The sequence below is a fragment of the Eriocheir sinensis genome, chromosome 13, assembly GCF_024679095.1.
Source record: "Eriocheir sinensis breed Jianghai 21 chromosome 13, ASM2467909v1, whole genome shotgun sequence".
Taxonomy (NCBI): domain Eukaryota; kingdom Metazoa; phylum Arthropoda; class Malacostraca; order Decapoda; family Varunidae; genus Eriocheir; species Eriocheir sinensis.
Genome location: NC_066521.1, coordinates 3,291,729 through 3,313,321, shown reverse-complemented (window position 1 = coordinate 3,313,321; position 21,593 = coordinate 3,291,729). Strand labels below are relative to the sequence as shown.

Below are 21,593 nucleotides of genomic sequence, written 5' to 3'. Positions count from 1 at the left end.
TTTTTTTTTTATGCTGGTAGGCTTCTTCCAGGTGGACCCTGATGGTCAGTCCAAGGCTTCTTCCCGGTGGGGCCTGATGGTCGGCCCAGCCCGTTCTGGCACAGGCGAGTGCTTATAGTGGTGCCATCTTGCATTGGCTCATGCTGCCCTCCCGGAGCTCATCTTTAATCCTAGAATCTAGAGTCCGGGTCGATAGGTGGTCTTCTGGACAGCATGTGGGTAGTTTTAAGCCACTCAGCGGCGGCTGAAAAGTCCCAGCTTGGTGGCACTGGTCGGGGATTGAACTTGTGTCCTCCTGAATGCGGGGCCGTCTCACTATCTGTTCAGCCACCGCCTCCCCATAATCATAATTATGTCAGTATTTTGAGGGATTAGAATAGTCATCCTTCTGAGGCACAAGTTATATGTAGGTGTACTTCCAGTAGGAAGGAAAGATAGATGTTAAAAGGCAGAAACAAAAAAGTTTGACCAGGCAGGCTGTCACCACAGAAGCACAGATCTTATGGACAGTAGGAGGCATTCCGTCAGGTCCATAAGCCTTCTGAGGATTGAGGCCAGAGAGGGCATAGAAAACATCACTCTTCAGAATTTTAATAGCAGGCATAGTGGTGTCAGAGGAGGGGATGAGCAGGAGGTGTATGCCAGCAGGGCAGCTATCAGGACCAAGGAGAGGTGGGAAAGATGAAGGAATATTGTTGGAGATATTTTTGGTTAAGTGCCAGAAGTCCCTGGAATAATTAGAGAAAGCAAGGTTTGGGCATATTCTGTTGATGACGGAGATTTTGGTAATGGGGTTTTCTCCCTCAACTCCTCCGCCTCTGCCCTGCCTCACTACCCTTCCTCTCTCTTCTCTCTGTCCCCACCTCTTCCTCCATCTCTTTCCTTCCTTCCCCTTACTCTCCCTTCCCTTCCTGTGCCTTCCTTCCATCTAACCCCTCTCTCTCTCCTTCATTTGTCACTTTCTTACTCCCTTCGCTCCGTCTCCCTTCCCTCCATCTTTCTTTAGCTCCTTCTCCTCCCTCTCCCTACCCTCACTCACTGCCTTCTCCCTTCCCATTTCCTCCTTCACTCTCTCCATTCCCTCTGTCTCCTTCCTTCCCTTTCTCTTTTATTTCCTTCCCGGGAACTCCCCTTTCCTCCCTCTGCCTGACCTTTGTTTCCCTCCCCTTTCTCTCCCCTCCTTCTCCCTCTCCTCCTTTTCCTTTTCTCCACCTTGTCTCCTTTCTGACTCCCTCTCCTTCCAACTTTCTCACCCTGCCCTTCCTTCCCCCTGTATGCCAAAACAACATCGACATTCCCAGGTCAGCTAAAGGCGATCATTGGAGAAAGGAGTACATTTCAGAACATCAGTGGGTCGTTTGGCAACTACCAAGCAATGATATAAAATGTATTGTATAATAAAAAAAAATTTATTTAATCTGTTATTCCTTGTGGGAAAAAGAAATATATCAAGAGAATGTTTCATTAAAAGACCTAAAGGAACTGCATGACAAAGGTATTACCATGTGAGCATTGTTTTAAGTCTCACAACAGACTATAGTAGATGTTGTGCTTAACATTATGCTCTCCTTTAATTTTCTTTTAGGCAATTGATTCAACTCTTAGATCAGGTGCAAGAAATGCCAAATACCTGTGAAGAACAAGATTCTTTAAGAATTATTTATTTATACTCATTGCCTGTCTCCCCTCACTCTTCCTTCACTTTCTACTCCTTCCTTCTGTCTAACTCCCCCTCCCCTTTTTCTCGCTCTCTCACACCTTTCCCTCCCCCTCCCTTCTCTCCCTCTTCCTTATCTCCTGATCCCTTCCCTCCATCTTTCTCACTGATTTGAGATATTCAGGTAAAGTCATAAATTTTGTGTACTTTTTTCAGGTCACCTCAGGAGAGAGAAACTTCAGTGTCTGGTGAAGCTTCTGAGAGCATACATGAATCCAGCAGCGCCGAGCTCACCAGTGATGAGGAGCCAACGCCTCCCAAAGTCCCACACCTCACAAGGTAGTAAGAGCAATTTAGGGCCAGAAGAGGAACCATTATATGACTGCTAAATTATGAACCTAATTGAGTTCCTCCTCTTGTATTCTGAAAATGAGTTTTCATTCTGACACCCTGCCAGGTCAAACTCCTTTGTCTCTACCTCTAAACAACTATTCTTTCTGTTGGAAGTATTCTTGCATGCAACCTGTGCCCAAGATGGACGACTGCTCTATCCCTTCACAGTACTGTTCTATTGCTTTGCTTTCTTGTCTTTCTAAAGCTTTTGAAACAATACCCTTAACAGGAAAGTTCTTACATATTATTAACTCAACTTTTTTAATCACCAGTACAGACTCTGCAAGTGGCATTCTACATTTTGCTTTCCTTGATTCATGGTTATCCTCTCCTAGCCATCTCTGGGAAACTTTTGCTGTTGCGTTAGACACAAAAGTTTTTGACAGTGGCACAAATCTTTGCTTTGTGAACTACCCTCCTATAGATTCTACCCTTCTCTCTGTATTTTATTTCTAGTTTTCTTTCATGCCAATCTACAAGCATCTCCGCTGTGGTAGATGGTCACTGTTCTACCTTTAACCACTTCACTACGATGGCGCACCTGGTGCTCTGTGCTTGAGACTCGAAGGAATATGAATCTGGGACTGGGTTACAGGGAGAGCGGTGTGTCCTTGGAATGCCTCACTCACTCAGACCTTGGCTCTGCCCACTTTGGTCGTCATTCAATCATAAAATAGAAAATAATTGTCACCACTCATATGGTAACACTCCCCCTGGCTGGCTGGCTGGCCCTACACACTGCCCCACCCACTCACTTTGTCTTTGGTGTTAGAGGAGTTACTTGCCTCCCAGTCAGTATGGATGACCTTTCTGATGACAGTATTGGGGATGAATACATGGTAGACATGGAGGATAGTGATGATGACTATGACTCCATGATGAGCTTGAGGCTCCCGAGGTAGAGATGAGGGAGGTTGAGGAAGGCCGGGAGTTTACTGGAGACGTGTTTTCTGACAAGTGTCCTGATTCACTGCCACAGTTTGTGGCAGTTTTCTGGACTGAATCCTCCACTTGGGGACTCGTGTCTGATGTCTTTCACTGACGCTTTCAAGCTACTCTTTGATGATGTGTTGGGTGGAAAGTTATGTGCCTCACACAAACCCCCAAGGGTGATGGATTTTATATCCAGATGAGGACTTAATGAGACTCATTATGTGGCTTGATTATTCATGCATCTGTATATTTTTTACTCCAACAAACTCAATGTCATCATGAGAGTAAGTTGTATAGCAAAATGACACAGACAATAGTCAAAGCAGACAATATTATGCTAAAAAGATGCAAAAATTAATTGTCAGCAACCGCGTGAGTTAGAATAGCAGCGGCGAACTGCACCACATACTGAGCACGGTGTGCACGCCCCGTAGTGAGTGGTTAAACCTATGGACAGTGGTGTTCCATAGGGTTCTGTTTTATCTTACAATCTTTCTATAGTTCATTAATGATCTTTCCATTACAAACTGTTCTGTCAGCTTCTGCATCAATGACTTTACTCTGCATTACTCAACAGTTTTCAGCACAAAACCCTCAAGGCTGGATGCTACAAAATGCTGAACACCTGACGTTTCTATCATTTCTGAATGGAACGAAAGGAACTTGGCATCCTCAATGCCTTAAAACCTCAATTTCTCCATCCCCTTCTACATTAATTAACCTGGTTGGGATACCAAAAACACGTTTTCACAAGCATTTTCCGCCACCTGGTGATGACGTACATGGTGTCTGTTTGTCTCGGCCAATAGAGGCATCTTTCACCACACTCTCCAGCCAATCATGGCTCTTTAGTGTACCTGGCAGCTATGGTGGGAGCAAGAGAATGTGCCATTGTGGCCTGAGAGTCAGAAGTGAGCAGATTTCCGTAAAGTTGCTCCTCTTCTCGCCTCGCCCACACCCAACACAATGGAGGCAAACTTACCAAAACCTTACAGGACACAGCTCAATGCTACATGCTACATGTACTACATGCTGATATTTAGGGGTGTTGGGTGAGTATCAGCAAATTGGGCGATTAGCCTGCACAGGCTACTACTTTGATGCAACTTTGCAATGGATGGGTGTGTCAAATCAGAAAATGTTCAAGAGTAAAAATATCTTAGAAAATCCTTAATTTTAATATACTAAAAGGGTTTTTTGATACCTCCACTATTTCTATGAGGGGTTAAACATTCTCAGTCTATCCTTTACTTAAAATTTGAACTCAAAACTTCATATCTCTTATTGCACCTTTTTGGCTGCATCTTCAATCCACACCACCTAGCAGACAGCTCCCTCTGGCTGGGTTGCAGATGGCAGCTGCTGATCCATCAATAGATGAAACTTCACCTTCTCTTGCAGAAGTGAAAGAGGCTGTGAAGAAGTTGATAGATGGAAATACAGCTGGGTCTGTAATGTCAGTGTGGAGATGCTGAAAGCTGGGGGTGAAGCCATGATCTGTGAGTTGCATACGGTGCTGTTTGCCATGTGGCAGCCCAGGGCCATTCCTCTTGACTGGAAAAAAGGGTTGGCTGTGCCTGTTTAGAAAGGGAAAGGGGACTGACAGAAATGTAACAGTTACTGTGGTAATACACTGCTCAGTGTGCTGGGCAAAATGATTGCTCATCTGCTGCTGATGTAAATTCGATCTCATCTGCTAAAGTTTCAGTGTCAAGATTCACTTCCAGCAAGTCAACAATTGACCAGATCCTAGCACTTTGCATCCTTGTGGAGCACCTTCTAGATGTTGCAAAGTTCAGAAGGAAAGAACTGTTTACGTTTCTGGTGTCAGAGCCATGGGGACCAACACACAGCTCTCTGTGAGAGTGGATACACTGAAGTCACTCAAGAAAATGAGTGCATCATGTGGTCAGCTATAGAGTTAAGGGATTATCGCCTACTTTACTCTTGTTCGAGAACATCAAAATTCAATCATACTTTGGTTAATTTATGCAACAATCCTTTAGTAATGAAGTATCATTCCTGTGCTGCCTGAGTAAATCACATAAATCCCTTTAATAATAATGCAAAAGTACGCAAAAATTGAACCATCACTTTACTCGAGGATACGACTGAGCTGTTCTTTGAGAAGGGTTTGCTCATCGTCTCTTTTGAAGGAGTAACTATTGTTGAACATTTCTTATGGATTCCTTTTTCACTTACCAGTCTGCATCTCTCCGTATAATATTTTACTTGCAAGTACTCTAAAAAATGTGAATTTGAGGGGAAAGGAATAATGAAAAATGTGTGAGACTAAATATTTTTATTTCACTCCACACAAAATATAGACAAAAAAAAAAAATAAATAAATAAATAAATAAAAATCACTCAAATCGGTTGAGGCATAACAGTTGTGTTCTTCTAATTGGTAAAAAAACAGTTTTGAGATGGACATTTAAAGTTTGAGGCGTAGCTGAGCACGCCATTTAAAGTCGTATTTGGGATGCCTACAGTCACGATATTTTTATCCATTTTGCTAATAATAAACCCTTTAGAAACCAGGTTTTACCACAAAACTTTGAGAGACTATTGCCATCATCACAATCATACTTTAGAAACACATAACTAATTTTCGTCGAATCTCAGAAATTGTTGTACATATCAGTGCGACGCTCCCGAAGCTTGATGTAGAAAATCTCTTTTCTCCCCAAGTCCGCACATCTTGGTAGGGGTGTACACCACAATAAGAGATATGAAGCCTAGGGTGTGCTTCAACCTCACCAGCATCATACACTAATCAACTTGAGTAACACCAACAACAGAGGACTCCAGTTGGCTAGAAATGGCTATAGCTAGCCTGACCAGTAGTAGGTATAACCCCCGCTACTGATCTCTCCTTCGCCAGGTCTCCTCGTCTCAGGGCCCCACTACATCCACTCTGTCTCTTGAGTTCAGGTCTCCTTGTCTCAGGGCCCTACTATGTCCAGTCTCAGTCTCCTGAGTTCAGCGGGTTGCTGATCATCCGAGAGGCTCGGGATGTTCCAGGGATCCACACGGAGAGCCCTCCAAAGGTTGACCCAGGACCTGGCTTGACAAACTCATGTCTCATTGGCATCACTCTGGCGGCCCCCAAGAAAAGGGGGTGGGTGTGGTTGGCGAGGTAGAGATACTTTCCTTCCCCCCATCCCACCTCACCCCCCTTTGGCCTGTCAGAGTACTGGATGCAGTATACATCTTGATGAAGAATCCATTCTCCTATGTCCCCACCCACCAAGAACCCACACAAGGGGAGGCTGATCATTGGGCCTCTAATTCTAAGCCCAACATCCCCAGGGGTAGGAGGTAAGTATATGCGGCCATCACCTGACAGTGGTGGCTGCTTGGCTAATGGTCACAGACTACCTGATTGACTTCTACAAGCCAGGAGTTTCTGCCCATCATAGCTAGAATAAAGGACCAAAGAACTATGTTTCTAGCTGCAGCACAGGACTACAGCATTGCTCAACCTCCAGGACTCACGTCTCCCAGCCTTACAGGGATGCCACACGTGGCAAATATGTGGGAGGACTAAGGATAATGGCATGCCAACCTGCCCTCATGGTTTGGCTTGTCCAATGGAGAGAAGGATTATTCAGGAAGAGGGAAAGAAGGATGCAGCTCAGGGTGGTTAAAAGTGTGCTGAATTACTCATCCAGATAGGCCTTCCCTTACTATACTGTAATTTACATTAACTTCCTACAAATATGTAGCCATGAAAATTGCTTTAAACTGTTAGGGCCTTAACATGAAGTTCTGCCATCTCTTTTTGAACTTAGGGGCTTAAGTATATACTTATCATTTTATCTGAATTATTTGTCAATGGCTGCTGCTTTCCATAAAAATATGATTGAAATATGAATCTGGTATAAACACTGGATCATAACTACAAACAGCTGTTCAGCTGATAAACAAAACAACTGGTCCTATCAGCAGTAGGGTTACTAACAGTACTGGCGGTAGGGCTACTAACAGTGCTGGCGGTAGGGTTACTAACAGTACTGGCGGTAGGGTTACTAACAGTACTGGCAGTAGGGTTACTAACAGTGCTGGCAGTAGGGTTACTAACAGTACTGGCTGTAGGGTTACTAACAGTACTGGCGGTAGGGTTACTAACAGTACTGGCGGTAGGGCTACTAACAGTACTGGCGGTAGGGTTACTAACAGTACTGGCGGTAGGGTTACTAACAGTACTGGCGGTAGGGCTACTAACAGTACTGGCGGTAGGGTTACTAACAGTGCTGGCGGTAGGGTTACTAACAGTACTGGCGGTAGGGCTACTAACAGTACTGGCGGTAGGGTTACTAACAGTACTGGCGGTAGGGTTACTAACAGTACTGGCGGTAGGGCTACTAACAGTACTGGCGGTAGGGTTACTAACAGTACTGGCGGTAGGGTTACTAACAGTACTGGCGGTAGGGTTACTAACAGTACTGGCTGTAGGGTTACTAACAGTACTGGCTGTAGGGTTACTAACAGTACTGGCGGTAGGGTTACTAACAGTACTGGCGGTAGGGTTACTAACAGTACTGGCGGTAGGGTTACTAACAGTACTGGCGGTAGGGTTACTAACAGTACTGGCTGTAGGGTTACTAACAGTACTGGCGGTAGGGCTACTAACAGTACTGGCTGTAGGGTTACTAACAGTACTGGCGGTAGGGTTACTAACAGTACTGGCGGTAGGGTTACTAACAGTACTGGCTGGAGGGGTTACTAACAGTACTGGCGTAGGGTTACTAACAGTACTGGCTGTAGGGTTACTAACAGTACTGGCGGTAGGGTTACTAACAGTACTGGCGGTAGGGTTACTAACAGTACTGGCGGTAGGGTTACTAACAGTACTGGCGGTAGGGTTACTAACAGTACTGGCGGTAGGGTTACTAACAGTACTGGCTGTAGGGTTACTAACAGTACTGGCGGTAGGGTTACTAACAGTACTGGCTGTAGGGTTACTAACAGTACTGGCGGTAGGGTTACTAACAGTACTGGCGGTAGGGTTACTAACAGTACTGGCGGTAGGGTTACTAACAGTACTGGCTGTAGGGTTACTAACAGTACTGGCGGTAGGGCTACTAACAGTACTGGCTGTAGGGTTACTAACAGTACTGGCGGTAGGGTTACTAACAGTACTGGCGGTAGGGCTACTAACAGTACTGGCTGTAGGGTTACTAACAGTACTGGCTGTAGGGTTACTAACAGTACTGGCGGTAGGGCTACTAACAGTACTGGCGGTAGGGTTACTAACAGTACTGGCTGTAGGGTTACTAACAGTACTGGCGGTAGGGCTACTAACAGTACTGGCGGTAGGGTTACTAACAGTACTGGCTGTAGGGTTACTAACAGTACTGGCTGTAGGGTTACTAACAGTACTGGCGGTAGGGTTACTAACAGTACTGGCGGTAGGGCTACTAACAGTACTGGCGGTAGGGTTACTAACAGTACTGGCGGTAGGGTTACTAACAGTACTGGCGGTAGGGTTACTAACAGTGCTGGCGGTAGGGTTACTAACAGTACTGGCGGTAGGGTTACTAACTACTGGCGGTAGGGCTACTAACAGTACTGGTGGTAGGGCTACTAACAGTACTGGCGGTAGGGTTACTAACAGTACTGGCGGTAGGGTTACTAACAGTACTGGCGGTAGGGTTACTAACAGTGCTGGCAGTAGGGTTACTAACAGTACTGGCTGTAGGGTTACTAACAGTACTGGCGGTAGGGCTACTAACAGTACTGGCGGTAGGGCTACTAACAGTACTGGCGGTAGGGTTACTAACAGTGCTGGCGGTAGGGTTACTAACAGTGCTGGCGGTAGGGTTACTAACAGTACTGGCGGTAGGGTTACTAACAGTACTGGCGGTAGGGCTACTAACAGTACTGGTGGTAGGGTTACTAACTACTGGCGGTAGGGCTACTAACAGTACTGGTGGTAGGGTTACTAACAGTACTGGCGGTAGGGTTACTAACAGTACTGGCGGTAGGGCTACTAACAGTACTGGTGGTAGGGTTACTAACAGTACTGGCGGTAGGGCTACTAACAGTACTGGTGGTAGGGTTACTAACAGTACTGGTGGTAGGGTTACTAACAGTACTGGCGGTAGGGCTACTAACAGTACTGGCGGTAGGGTTACTAACAGTACTGGCGGTAGGGCTACTAACAGTACTGGTGGTAGGGTTACTAACAGTACTGGCGGTAGGGCTACTAACAGTACTGGCTATGTGACACAGTAACATTACTTGTCTGCCCTCCTTCTGACAGGACCTATTTGTTATGTTTATTTTTAGCTGAACAGTTGCTTGCAGTTATAATCCAGTATTTGTACCCATTTCATATTCTTATCGAGTAATTAGCATGGCATGATATACTTCAGCACCTGAAGTTGCAAAAGAAAAGGGCAGAGACTTCATGGTGGGGACCCAACAGTCAAGTGAGATTTTAATGAATGCATATTTGTAAAAAGCTTACATAAATTACGCCAGTTTAAAGTACGAATAACTGATGAAAAATGCCAATTTTGATATTCTATGCTGATTTCAGGTAAAGAAAATTATTTAATAGGTACAATTTATGTAAACTTGCTTTTTTTTTCATGTCTGTGTGTGTGTTTAGGGGGGAGGGGGGGGTAAATTCACTATTCATTGGGGTCCATGTCCCCTAACCCCCACCAGTAAGGAGGGACAGGTGTTTATATGTTGTGGGTTCAGTAGCGTATAGTAGACTTGTACTGCAAGTCGTGTGTTTTGACAGAAATGCTGCATCACCACACAGCCACCTTGCAGAAATTTTTCAAGAAACCAACTCTTTGAGTGGTCCAGTCCATTGTTCAGTAGGGGATGGAGTCTGAATCCAAACTCCATTAAATTAAAGATTGAGTGTAACTAGCTTTTCTTATGAAGTTTCATAGTGTGTGCAGTTTCCTTATGTATCTTCCAATATGTCCGGTTCATCTATGCACTGCCTCTTGTGTGTCTACATGACTGTTGAAATTTAACTGAGTCAAGCTTTTTTTATTGATCTGTGAAAGACATGCATAGTGGTTTATTGTGCTTGGCTTGGCTGTGTTCCATCTCGAGAGGCTGAAGGACCTGGCATGTGCTCAGGAGTATGCAGTGACAGTCTCGAACGGTTTGATGTGCTCAGCACCCTGGAGGACCCTGTAGAACTGTGAGATACCTTCAAATGTAAGACTCTTCAAGCTGCCAAGGAGTGCATTGGAAAGTGCCTGAGATCTAGGAGTGGATTTGCCTAGCTGGATACACTGGAGAATATTGAGGAGAGTTGCACTGCCAGACAAGCTGGGAATCAGGATCAATACAGGGCTCTGTCACGTAGGACTAGAGCTCTCCTGAGAAGAGACAAAGAAAGGTATGTCAGGGGTCTCGCTGAGGAAGTCGAGGGCCATTAAATGCGAATGACCTCCGACCTGCTTACTGAGCCTGGAAGAAACTCCACTCCAAGTCTCCCTCTCAGGCGAGCACTATCCAAATGGGTAGAGGGCTCGTTGGGCTGAGTACTTAGAGCAGCTGTGCATGGCGGCCCCTCCATATGGGCAGCTTCCAGTTGTTGGGTTGCAGGTGGAGGATGCTGATCCACCCATCGACGAAAGCCCGCCTTCTCTGGGTGAGGATAGAGAGGCTGTGGCAAAGTTAAGGGGTGGAAAGACACCTGGCACTTGTAACATCAGTGCAGAGGTACTCAAAGCTGGAGGTGAGGCCATGATCCATAGGTTGCATGCTGTCTTGACTGCCATATGGCAGTCTGGTACCATTCCTCCCGACAGGAAGGGACTGGTCGTCCCCATCTGGAAAGGGAAAGGGGACCGACAGGACTGCAACAACTACCATGGTATTACACTGCTCAGTGTGCCAGGCAAGGTGCTTGCCCACCTATTGCTGATGCAAATTTAGTCAATTGCTGAAGATGCAGAGACCTGAACAGTCTGGGTTCACACCTGGTAAGTCAACAACTGACCGTATCCTAGCGATTCGCGTACTGGTGGAGCTCCGATGTGAGTTTCGACGGGATGCTTGCAGCCTATGTCGATCTCAAGAGGGCGTTTACCTTAGTGCATCGTGAGGCACTCTAGATCTTCTGCGACTCCATGGAATTCCTGCGAGGACTATTGGTTTGCTGACTGGCCTGTATTCTGAGACAGAAAGTGCGGTGAAGTGTGTGGGGGGGGGCTTGTCCAGCTTCTTTCCCGTGAATGTGGGAGTGAGGCATGAGGGAGTGAGTCCATGTCCATCGCTTTTCAACAATTGTAAGGACTGGGTACTGGACAGAATTGTGGACCAGAGTCATTGCGGAGCATCCATTGGCAATATCAGGGTCACTGACCTTGTTTTTGTTGATGATGCAGTAATCCTGTAGGAGTCTCTGGAGGTTTTGGTGATGGCTCTCGAGGCACTGCACAAGGAAGAAAAGCCCTTGGGACTTCAGGTCTCCTGGGTGTTTAGAGGCTTGCTAGATGAAACAGTACAGTCTGTTCATGTGTGTGGCGAGGACATTGAGATCTCATAAAGCTTCACGTATCTTGGTAGTGTACAGTAATCCCTCGCCATATTGCGGTTCACTTATTGCGGTCTCGCTGTATCGCAGATTTTTCACTATATCGCGGGATTTTGCGGTTTCTAGGTATTTTTATATATTCATTATTTGAAATATCTTTGCAGTAAAATAAGCATTTTCTAGCCTAAAAAATGAAAACAGCTTAAGTCGGAACACACCTAAATAAGCACTTACATCACCTACCTGTTTTTTATTTTTCCATCACGGCCTATTGTGCCGTTAGGCTTTTCCCTGGTTCACTACTCCCCCTCTTCCTTTCTTTCTTCTCCCTCTCTGTCCCCGTATTTTTCTCCTTCCTTCTCATTTCTTTCTTATTTTCCTCTCCCCTCCCTCCCAGTTTTTTCTCTTTTAATCTCTTTCCCTCCCACTCACACCTTTTCTTTCTCCTTTTTACCTCACCTTTACCTGACCCTCCCTCTCTCTTCTTTTCCCATCCCATTTCCTCCACTCATTTCCCTTGTTTCCTCCTTTCTCACACCCTCTTATCTTTAGCCTTATCTCTCACTCTATCACTCTCTTCCTCCCATTCTCCTTCCCCATTAGAGTATATGAACACACATACACACACAGTTGGACAAGAGCGGATATGGAGACGGGACAGCGCAAGCGTAGCTCTTTTCCTGTATGTCACAACTAGTTAAATACAACTAGGTAAATACACACACACACACACACACATGGTGCTTGCGCCAATAATGTTTGCTGTTTATATAAATGATATGGTGGACGGAGGGACCAGCTATGTGAGTTTATTTGCAGATAATGCAAAGCTATTGAGATAAGTGAATGATGTGAAGGACTGTGAGGCATTGCAGAGGGACCTGGATAAAATAAGGGAGTGGAGTGGTACATGGCAGATGGAGTTAAAACTTGGGAAATGTAAAAAAATAGAGTTTGGTAGGAGCAGTAGATGATGTGAATACGATTATAAGATGGGAAGTGAGATAATATGCAGAGGAATGGAAGAAAAAGATTTGGGAGTGACTATCTCAGAGAACATGTCACCGGACAAACACATCAACAGGATAACGGGACAAACTATGAATTTGCTGAGGAACATAAGGACGGCATTTGTGTATTTGGACGAAGAGATGATGAAGAAAATAATAGTTACAATGATAAGGCCAAGGTTGGAGTATGCAGCAGTGGTCTGGTCTCCTCACGAAAAGAAGAACATAAGAAAGCTAGAAAGAGTGCAGAGAGTGGCAACTAAGATGGTACCGGAACTTAGGGATTGGACGTATGAGGAGACACTCAATAGCATGGGGCTCACAACCCTGGAAAGAAGAGAAAGAGGAGACCTGATAGCGGTGTACAGGGTGGCGAGCGGGGTGGAGAATCTGGACAGAGAGGACCTGTGTGTGTGGAGCGAGAAAGAAACGAGAGGACATAGAAAGAAGTTGAGGGCGACCATGTGCAGGCGAGATGTGAAAAAGTTTAGCTTCCCAAACAGAAGCATTGAGCTATGGAATAGACCAGAGGAGGAGGTGGTTTGTGCAAGAAACATTCATGATTTTAAGGAAAAGTTGGATAAGAGAGGATATAGAGATGGGACAGCGTGAGCGTAGCTCTTTTCCTGTATGTCACAACTAGGTAAATACAACTAGGTAGATAAATACATAGAAGGGGAAATGGGAAGGGTGTGTGGAGGGAGGGGCAGAAGCGAGTCAGGTCATGTCCTGACCAAAGCCCTGACCTGACTCTCCCTTCTGCCACTCCCTCACCACACCCTTCTCATTTCCCCTCCTGTGTGTGTGTGTGTGTGTGTGTGTGTGTTTACAACTAGGTAAACACACACACACACACACACACAACAACAACTAGGTAAATACACACACACACACACACACACACACACACACACACACACACACACACACACAACAACTAGGTAAATACACACACACACACACACACACACACACACACACACACACACACACACACACACACACACACAGAAGGGGAAATGAGAAGGGTGTGGGGAGGGAGGGGCAGAAGTGAGTCAGGTCACGTCCTGACTGAAGCCCTGACCTGACGCCCCCTCAGGACCTCACCTGACTCTCCCTCAGAACATAAGAACATAGAAGTCTGCAAGAGGCTGGTAGGCCTGTACGAGGCAGCTCCTTTGAACCTAAGCTCCCGTGAATCTAACCCCACCTAACATCGCTGTCCATGAACTTATCTAATCTATTTTTGAATGTGACAATTGTATTGGCACTCACCACATGACTGCTTAGCCTATTCCGCTCATCCACCACTCTGTTAGTAAACCAGTTTTTGCCTATGTCCCTGTTGAATCTTAATTTATCCAGTTTAAACCCATTACTACGTGTCCTACCTTGTTCTCTTACCAACAAAACCTTATGAATATCCCCCTTATTAAAGCCCTTCATCCATTTATAAACCTCGATCATGTCTCCATGCACCCTTTGCCTTTCTAGAGAATGCAACTTTAACTGTTTGAGTCTTTCCTCGTATGGCAAGTTTCTTAACCCCTGAATTATCTTAGTCATCCTCCTCTGCACCGATTCTAACATTTTGATATCCATTCTATAGTAAGGTGACCAGAACTGAACTGCATAGTCAAGATGAGGTCTAACTAATACTAAATATAGTTTGAGGAAGACTTCAGCGCTTCTGTTACTTACACTTCTTGAAATAAATCCCAGTACCCCATTTGCTCGATTTCTAGCTTGAATGCATTGTGCCCTTGGACGGAGATCAGAGCTCACTAAGACCCCTAAATCCCTCTCGCATCCAGACCTGCTTATGGGAGTGTCATTTAACCCTTACAGTGCCGGAGCCGCCCGGGTGGCTTGGCTAGTAGACTGCCATGAGCCACCCGGGTGGCTTTTCACACACCCTTTATTTTGTTCCATCACTGTGCGTTTATAATAATTATTACGGTATATTTTTTCATAGGTAACCATCCTCAATAATTAAACTTCATCATTCGAAACCTTATATGCTTGTCAGTAATGGATAGTCTGTAAAAGAATCAACTATACATAAAGCTACTTTTGATGATGTCGGCATTAGTGAGATTAGGCTATTGGATATTGTATTATTTTGAATTACCTCTCCAGTAGGAATGTACTTTGTCCTTTAGTCATATGATCTTATAAACAAGCACATTTTATCATTCTACAGCAATTACAATAAACTAGGCAGCATAATTTATTTACATATTTATATATATATATATATATATATATATATATATATATATATATATATATATATATATATATATATATATATATATATATATATATATATATCCGTATCCATTGTCTTCGTATGCAGCTGAAACTTCTCCCAAGATGCCTCGTGGAGGGAAGGCGAGAAGGGACGCACTGTAAGTTATTCCTTCAACTCGAAATAGATTGCAAACGTGTTGTCGTACATAAGATATGAAATTGCCATGTCAGAGCTTATTCTGTCAAACATTTAATGCAACATATACACAACAAACACATCGACCCCAGAAAAGTCTGTAGCTATTTAGTGAGGAAGTTGCATAACAGATCCCAATGACATGTTTCACTAAATAGCTCCAACTTTTCTGGGGTCGATGTGTTTGTTGTGCTGTGTACCAATAAATGTTCCACAGAATAAGCTCTGACCCGGCAATTTCATCTCTTATGTATGGCAACACGTACGTTTGCAATCTACTCCGAGGTGGAAGGATAACTTCAGTGCGTCCCTTCTCGCCTTCCATCCCCTGGACTTTCCGCACTTCAAGTTTTCAGTATTATCTGTAGTTCACCTATCTCGCGTAATAGTTACTTCTTTCTTTCATCAATAAACTTAGGATGGTAGTGCATTGGAGCTGTAATGAATAAATTTCAAATTCACAAATATAAATAACATAAGGCGAGTATAAAAATTAGGTCAAAGGGGTTGTTATGAATGTTGTTTACCAAGCTTTACTTCATTTGGATTATTTTTACAGAACTACCAAGGCGTTGAAGAAGTAAGAAATAACAGCTGACACACAAAATTCTCCTGAACACGATAATATTATTAGAGTTCAGGTAATCCGAAAAGGTGGAAACACAATTACTATATTATGTTGTAAACACACACACACACACACACACACACACACACACTGAGCCCTATGCTCTTCCGTAGGGCAACGGCTGGCTGTCTCGAGAGAGACCCGCAGCAGACCAAGAGGTGATTTACACACACACACGTAAAAGAACCCGGGTTCGATTCCCTGGCTGGACGGAAAAACTTGGGCATGTTTCGTTTCACGTGTAGCCCCACTTCACATGGCAATAATTTGATACCGGATGTAAATCGAAAATTTGTGATCTCGTAGCCCGGAGAGTGAGTGTGTGTATTGGCTTCATCCCCATCCATAGACCAGTCAAATAATGAGCTCAAAGGTCGCTCCCAGAGGATGGTGGCTCACAGGGATCCACAATGATCTGCAAGCCCGTACGTGAATAACACACACATACACACACACACACACACACATATATATATAGAGAGAGAGAGAGAGAGAGAGAGAGAGAGAGAGAGAGAGAGAGAGAGAGAGAGAGAGAGAGATGTGTGTGTGACACACCCACACACACACACACACACACATATATATATATATATATATATATATATATATATATATATATATATATATATATATATATATATATATATATATATATATATATGTGTGTGTGTGTGTGTGTGTGTGTGTGTTATTCACGTACAGCCTTGCAGATCATTGTGGATCCATCCTCTGGGAGCGACCTTTGAGCTCATTATTACGTGAATAACACACACACACACACACACACATATATATGTATATATATATATATATATATATATATATATATATATATATATATATATATATATATATATATATATATATATATATATATATATATATATATGAATTATGTCGTTGACAATTGGTATTTTGTTTCCTTGGTAACCGTCGAGGCTTGTATGCGTTTCAGCTGGTAAAAAAATAATTAATTTCGTTATTTTCCATTTCGTTCAGCAGCTGAATTTTTTGTAAGGTACACGTTTATCTTTACACATTATAAGTATTTGTTGCGTCATGAACACATTTTGTTTTACGTGTACATACTATTTTATAGGCTTTTGCCAAAGATTCAAACGCACTCGCAGCAAGGAACTGCTGGGTCCGAAGACAAAATTTTTACAGGAAATAAATCCTACATTGCCGCTCCTCAAAATTACAGTGCTCCATTATTACGTTTGATTATGTAACATAACAATGAAGTACTGTATTGATGATGAAATATGCACCCTTTTTGGGGGAGGGAGTAGCCTACATAGGGAAATAATGTATATGAAACATACATAAATTAGGCTAAACATCGCTGTTATTATTTTTCAGAAAATATGTTTGTCATGTGCATAAGGTATAAAGTAAATTGGATTCATATGCCTAACTATAGGTATTGTACTACAAAATTTAATACAGTTTCATGTACAGGAACTTCACAGAATATAAATATGTGGATGAAAAGAGGGTGTGGTGATGACGGGAAGGTTTGTGGCGTGTGAGATGCACGCACGAACGGCAGCTTGGCAGTGTAAGGGTTAAGCAATAGTTATGTGAGGGGTTGTTCCTACCTACACTCAGAATACTGCACTTCCCTACATTGAACTCCATCTCCCATTTATCCGCCCAGTCATATAATCTGTTTAGTTCATCCTGGAGAATACTAGCGTCCTGATCTGACTCAATTATTCTACTGATCTTGGTATCATCTGCAAACTTACTGACATCACTAATTATTGCTGTATCTAAGTCATTGATATAAATAATAAACAAAAGTGGACCTAACACTGAACCTTGTGGGACCCCACTTGTAACACATCCCCAGTCAGATCTTTTACCATTGATTTGCACTCTTTGCTTCCTATTGCCAAGCCATGCCTTGACCCAGTTAAAAACTTTACCCTTTACTCTGTGAACCAGCCCGGCCGCCATTTGCATTGTTTGAAAACCACACAACCACACCCATACAACAAACAGCTGTATGGCATGTGTCACCAGAACCTGACTCTCCCTCAGGACCTGACCTGACTCCCCACTGTCCCTCCCTCCCCACACCCTTCTCCTTCTTGTTTTCATCCTCTCTCTCTCCCTGTTTCCTCCACTCCTTTTCCCTGTTCTCCCTTCTTACATCCTCTATTGGTATTTTTTTCATGACTCACTCTGTCCCTCTCCTCCTTTCCCCTTCCATATTTACCTAATTGTGATATAAAGGAAGTGAGCTATGCTCATATTGTCCTTTCTCTGAGTATTCTTACGCCCCGCTCAACAAACTAATTTCTGCGTGAAATTCGTATTTACAAAGCAAATGTCGAAAGTCGAAACAAGAACCATTTATCGGGACTGCTTCGTAATGACGAAACGTCGTAGGAAATGTTTATAAGAGTGGGGGAAAAGTCAATAGGAGGGTGGGAAAGATTTGTAAGACTGTGGGGAGGGTATATAAAGACTCAAAATATATATAAATAATAAAAAAATATAAGTTCGCTACTACGCGGATTTTCACCTATCACGGGGGGTTCTGAAACCTAACTCCCGCGATAGACGAGGGATTACTGTAGTTCATAACAACAGTGAGTCTCACCAGGAAGTCTTACGGTGGATTGGCCTGACCCATGGTGTTATAGACTCGCTCAACATGAGTATATGGCGTTGTCGATACCTGTGCAGAAGGACAAAGATCCGGATCTTCAAGTCCCTTATGATCCTGGTCTTACTCTGTGGTTGTGAGACATGGATACTAAATGGGGACTTGGAGAGGCAGATTGTTGCCTTTGGTAATAAGTGTCTACACAAAATCATGGGATGTCGCTAGAATGACTGTGTCAAACTGGCGACTACTCCGTGAAACTGGTTCGACATTATATTACCTGCATAGTCCATCAGCGCCAACTTCGGCTATACAGGCACAAGAAGCTGATCCTGCTCATCGGGTTGTCTCTGTAAGAGACAATCCTAAGTGAAGGAGGTCAAGGGGACCCCCACGGAGTTCATGGCTTGAGCAAGTCAATAGATCCTGCCGGGAGGCACTCGGGATGGGAAGGGGGCCTGCATGGAGACTTGCCTGGGGGACCTCTGGGCTTGGTGTTTTAGGGTGGGCTAGGTGACGCACCCCCCAGCATAAGCCCACACTGATTGATTGACTTATGACGGATATAGTCAATTTTAAGCATCCACAATCAAGAAAAGTCTATATAATGATTACCAGCTCTTATTTCTAAGAATATTATTTTCACATCAACAGGAGAAGCAGCAGGCTTACGCTGGCTGAAGGGACTACATCAGACTCCAGTGACTTCAGCCAGTCCTCCAAAGCCAGACGCAAGACAAAGTCCCTACCCGACCCACTCCACATCAGCTCCAGCAGCAGTAGTGCCACTGTTGACTCTAGGAGGTCCGAAAGTTTGCAGAAGCCCATCAATAAGACACCAGGCTCTAGCCGAAAGAGAAGCAAGGACCTCTCAGTTAATTTAGCGAACCCTCCAGTATCATCTGACGAGAGCACCTCGGATTCTGCTGTCAGAAGGGCCACACGCAGCAAGTCCAGGGGACGGGTCACCACTACCCTCACCCCCAGCAGCCCCTCTACCAGCAACACCAATTCATCTCCTTCTGTTCCAAGTCACAACACAACGACAGACAACTCATCTGCAGCACTAAAAGTACCTTGTACAAGGTCTTCTCGGAGATATCAGACTCCAGAAGCCACAAGAAAATCTGTCCAGTCCAAGTCACCAAACTCCAACTCTCAGTCATCTCAAGATTCAGGATCTACTCGCAGATCTTCAAGGAATAGGAAAAATGACTGAGTTTCCTGGGGATGGAAAAGTCATCCTTCAACAGTAGGTATTTTACCTTGAAGAAAGGTATAAAATTTGTCTTGATATTCTATTATTTTTTTGTAATGTATTTGAAATATTTCTACTCTTCTTGATGCTTCAGTTCTTATCATTTATAAAACTATATATAAGAATTCCTAAAGTAGTTATTAAAATCTTTATGTTCATTAGAGCAATAAGGGAATACAAAGTCTCACTTGAATATCTTGAGATGTGTTGCATGGTTTGTAAACATGATAAAGCACATGACCTTGATATTCTAGTTCATTAAAAGTTTTCTGCTAACAAAGTAGGAGATATTACATAATGTCAGTGGCTTTTGTGTTTGTAGATTGCTTTAAAGTTTGGACATGAAGATGCACAAATGTTTACTGTGGCAATTTCCTCTTCCATAAGAGACTTTTTCCTTAGTTTTTATCCACTCTGGCCCCCAGCCTATATTTAGATGTAAGGACGATTATTAGAAGTTCAAACTAGTTCAGCTTACAGCCATGCCATTCCAAGCCACAAATTACAACCGAAACTAGAAATTTTTGACACAAGTTGCATTTCAATTTCAGTTTCTTGCTGTAGTGACACTTAGGGAGTTTTGAGAAAATTATGGGAAATATTGATATGTATTGTTAGTATTTGAGAATATTATGGGAAATATTCATATGTATTGCTAGTTTTTCATTTACTTTTTAGTTTTGAAAATAGATTTTAATTTTGTTTGATCCAAGCAAATATTGTTCACCTTTGATAATAGGCATAGTTGACCAAATGTTTTTTACATTATGATACCGCATGTGTATGCATGAAGATTAAAAGAACTCCCTTGAAATAATGTGTTCGCTTGCTCCACTGGTGTTTACAAGAGAAGAAGAATGGCAGACTCCATTGTCCTGGAACTGTGTCCCAAGAGTGTGTTGAACTTATGTAAAATATAATTAACACATGAGATTACTCCTGCATTCTTCAAACTAGTGTTTTAAATGTTATGAAGTACAGCAATAATTATTATTTTACATAAGAGATTTCAGTCACCCAAAGTCATCTTCAAAATTTCCTTGTTCAAAGCACATCAGAACTTTTGTATAAGCATAGGAAATTTGGGGGTATAAGCTAAACTGTGCATGGCCTTGGTGTTCATCTCTGTCTCCTATGCCCTTGAAACTTTTTTTTTACATCAAAGGACACTGCTCAAGGGCAACAAGAGTACAAAAAGAAAAAAAAAAAAAATGCTACTTGCCAATCCCAGAAAAGATAAAAGTAAAGAGTAGCCAAAAGAGGTCATTTTTGGGTGGAGAGGTGTCTTGATACATTGTTCTTGAAAGAGGAGGAAATACAGATGAAGGAAGGCTGTTCCAGAGTTTACCAATGAAGGGGATAAAGGAATGGAGATGCTGGTCAACTCTTGCATAAGGGGTTTGGATAGTATAGGGATGAGCAAGGGTAGAAAGTCGGTGTGCAATGGGGCCGTGGGAGGGGGGGAGGCATGCAGTTAGCAAGTTCAGAAGAGCAGTCAGCATGAAAATATCGATAGAAGATAGAAAGAAAGGCAACTTGGCGGCGGAATTTAAGAGGTAGAAGGCAGTCAATAAGAGGAGGAGAGCTGATGAGACGAAGAGCCTTGGACCACTCTGTCCAGGAGAGCTGTGTGAATGGAGCCCCCCTACACGTGATGCATACTCCATACGAGGGCGGACAAGGCCCCTATAAATGTGCAGGGGAGAAGAACTGGCAGAGACGATACAGAATGCCCAACCTCGAAGAAGCTGATTTAGTGAGAGATGTGAAGTTTTCAGTTGAGATTTTGAGCTTAGGACAGACTGAGGATATTTAGTGTTGAAGAAGGTGACAGCTGAGTGTTATCGAAGAATAGGGGATAGGTGTTCGGAAGTTTATGTCGAAGTGATAGGTGGAGAAATTGGGTTTTTGAGGCATTGAAGGACACAAGGTTCCTTTTACCCCAATCAGAAATTATAGCAAGGTCTGAGGTTAAGCGTTCTGCAGCCTCCAGTCTGGAGTCTTGTAATTCCTGTTGAGAAGGTCTTCAGTTGAAAGAAGTTGAATAATGCAGAGTGGAGTCATCAGCGTATGAATGGATAGGACAGTTTGTTATGGAAAGAAGATCATTGATGAATAACAGGAAGAGAG

At 43.5% G+C, this 21,593-nt stretch overlaps 1 protein-coding gene across 3 annotated transcripts in view; it reads left to right on the top strand.

Moving 5' to 3' along the window:
• Positions 1-20,332, top strand: part of LOC126997882 (condensin complex subunit 3-like) — a 155,972-nt gene extending 135,640 nt beyond the window's left edge. For 2 of the 3 annotated variants that reach the window (XM_050859099.1, XM_050859098.1), the window contains exons 20-21: positions 1,874-1,996; positions 18,860-20,332. In XM_050859099.1, the coding sequence (XP_050715056.1) occupies positions 1,874-1,996; positions 18,860-19,424 (688 nt within the window). In that variant the 3' untranslated portion in view covers positions 19,425-20,332. The remainder of the gene's footprint in view (positions 1-1,873; positions 1,997-18,859) is intronic. The other variant, XM_050859097.1, reaches the window with a different exon arrangement.
• Positions 20,333-21,593: the final 1,261 nt, after the last annotated feature.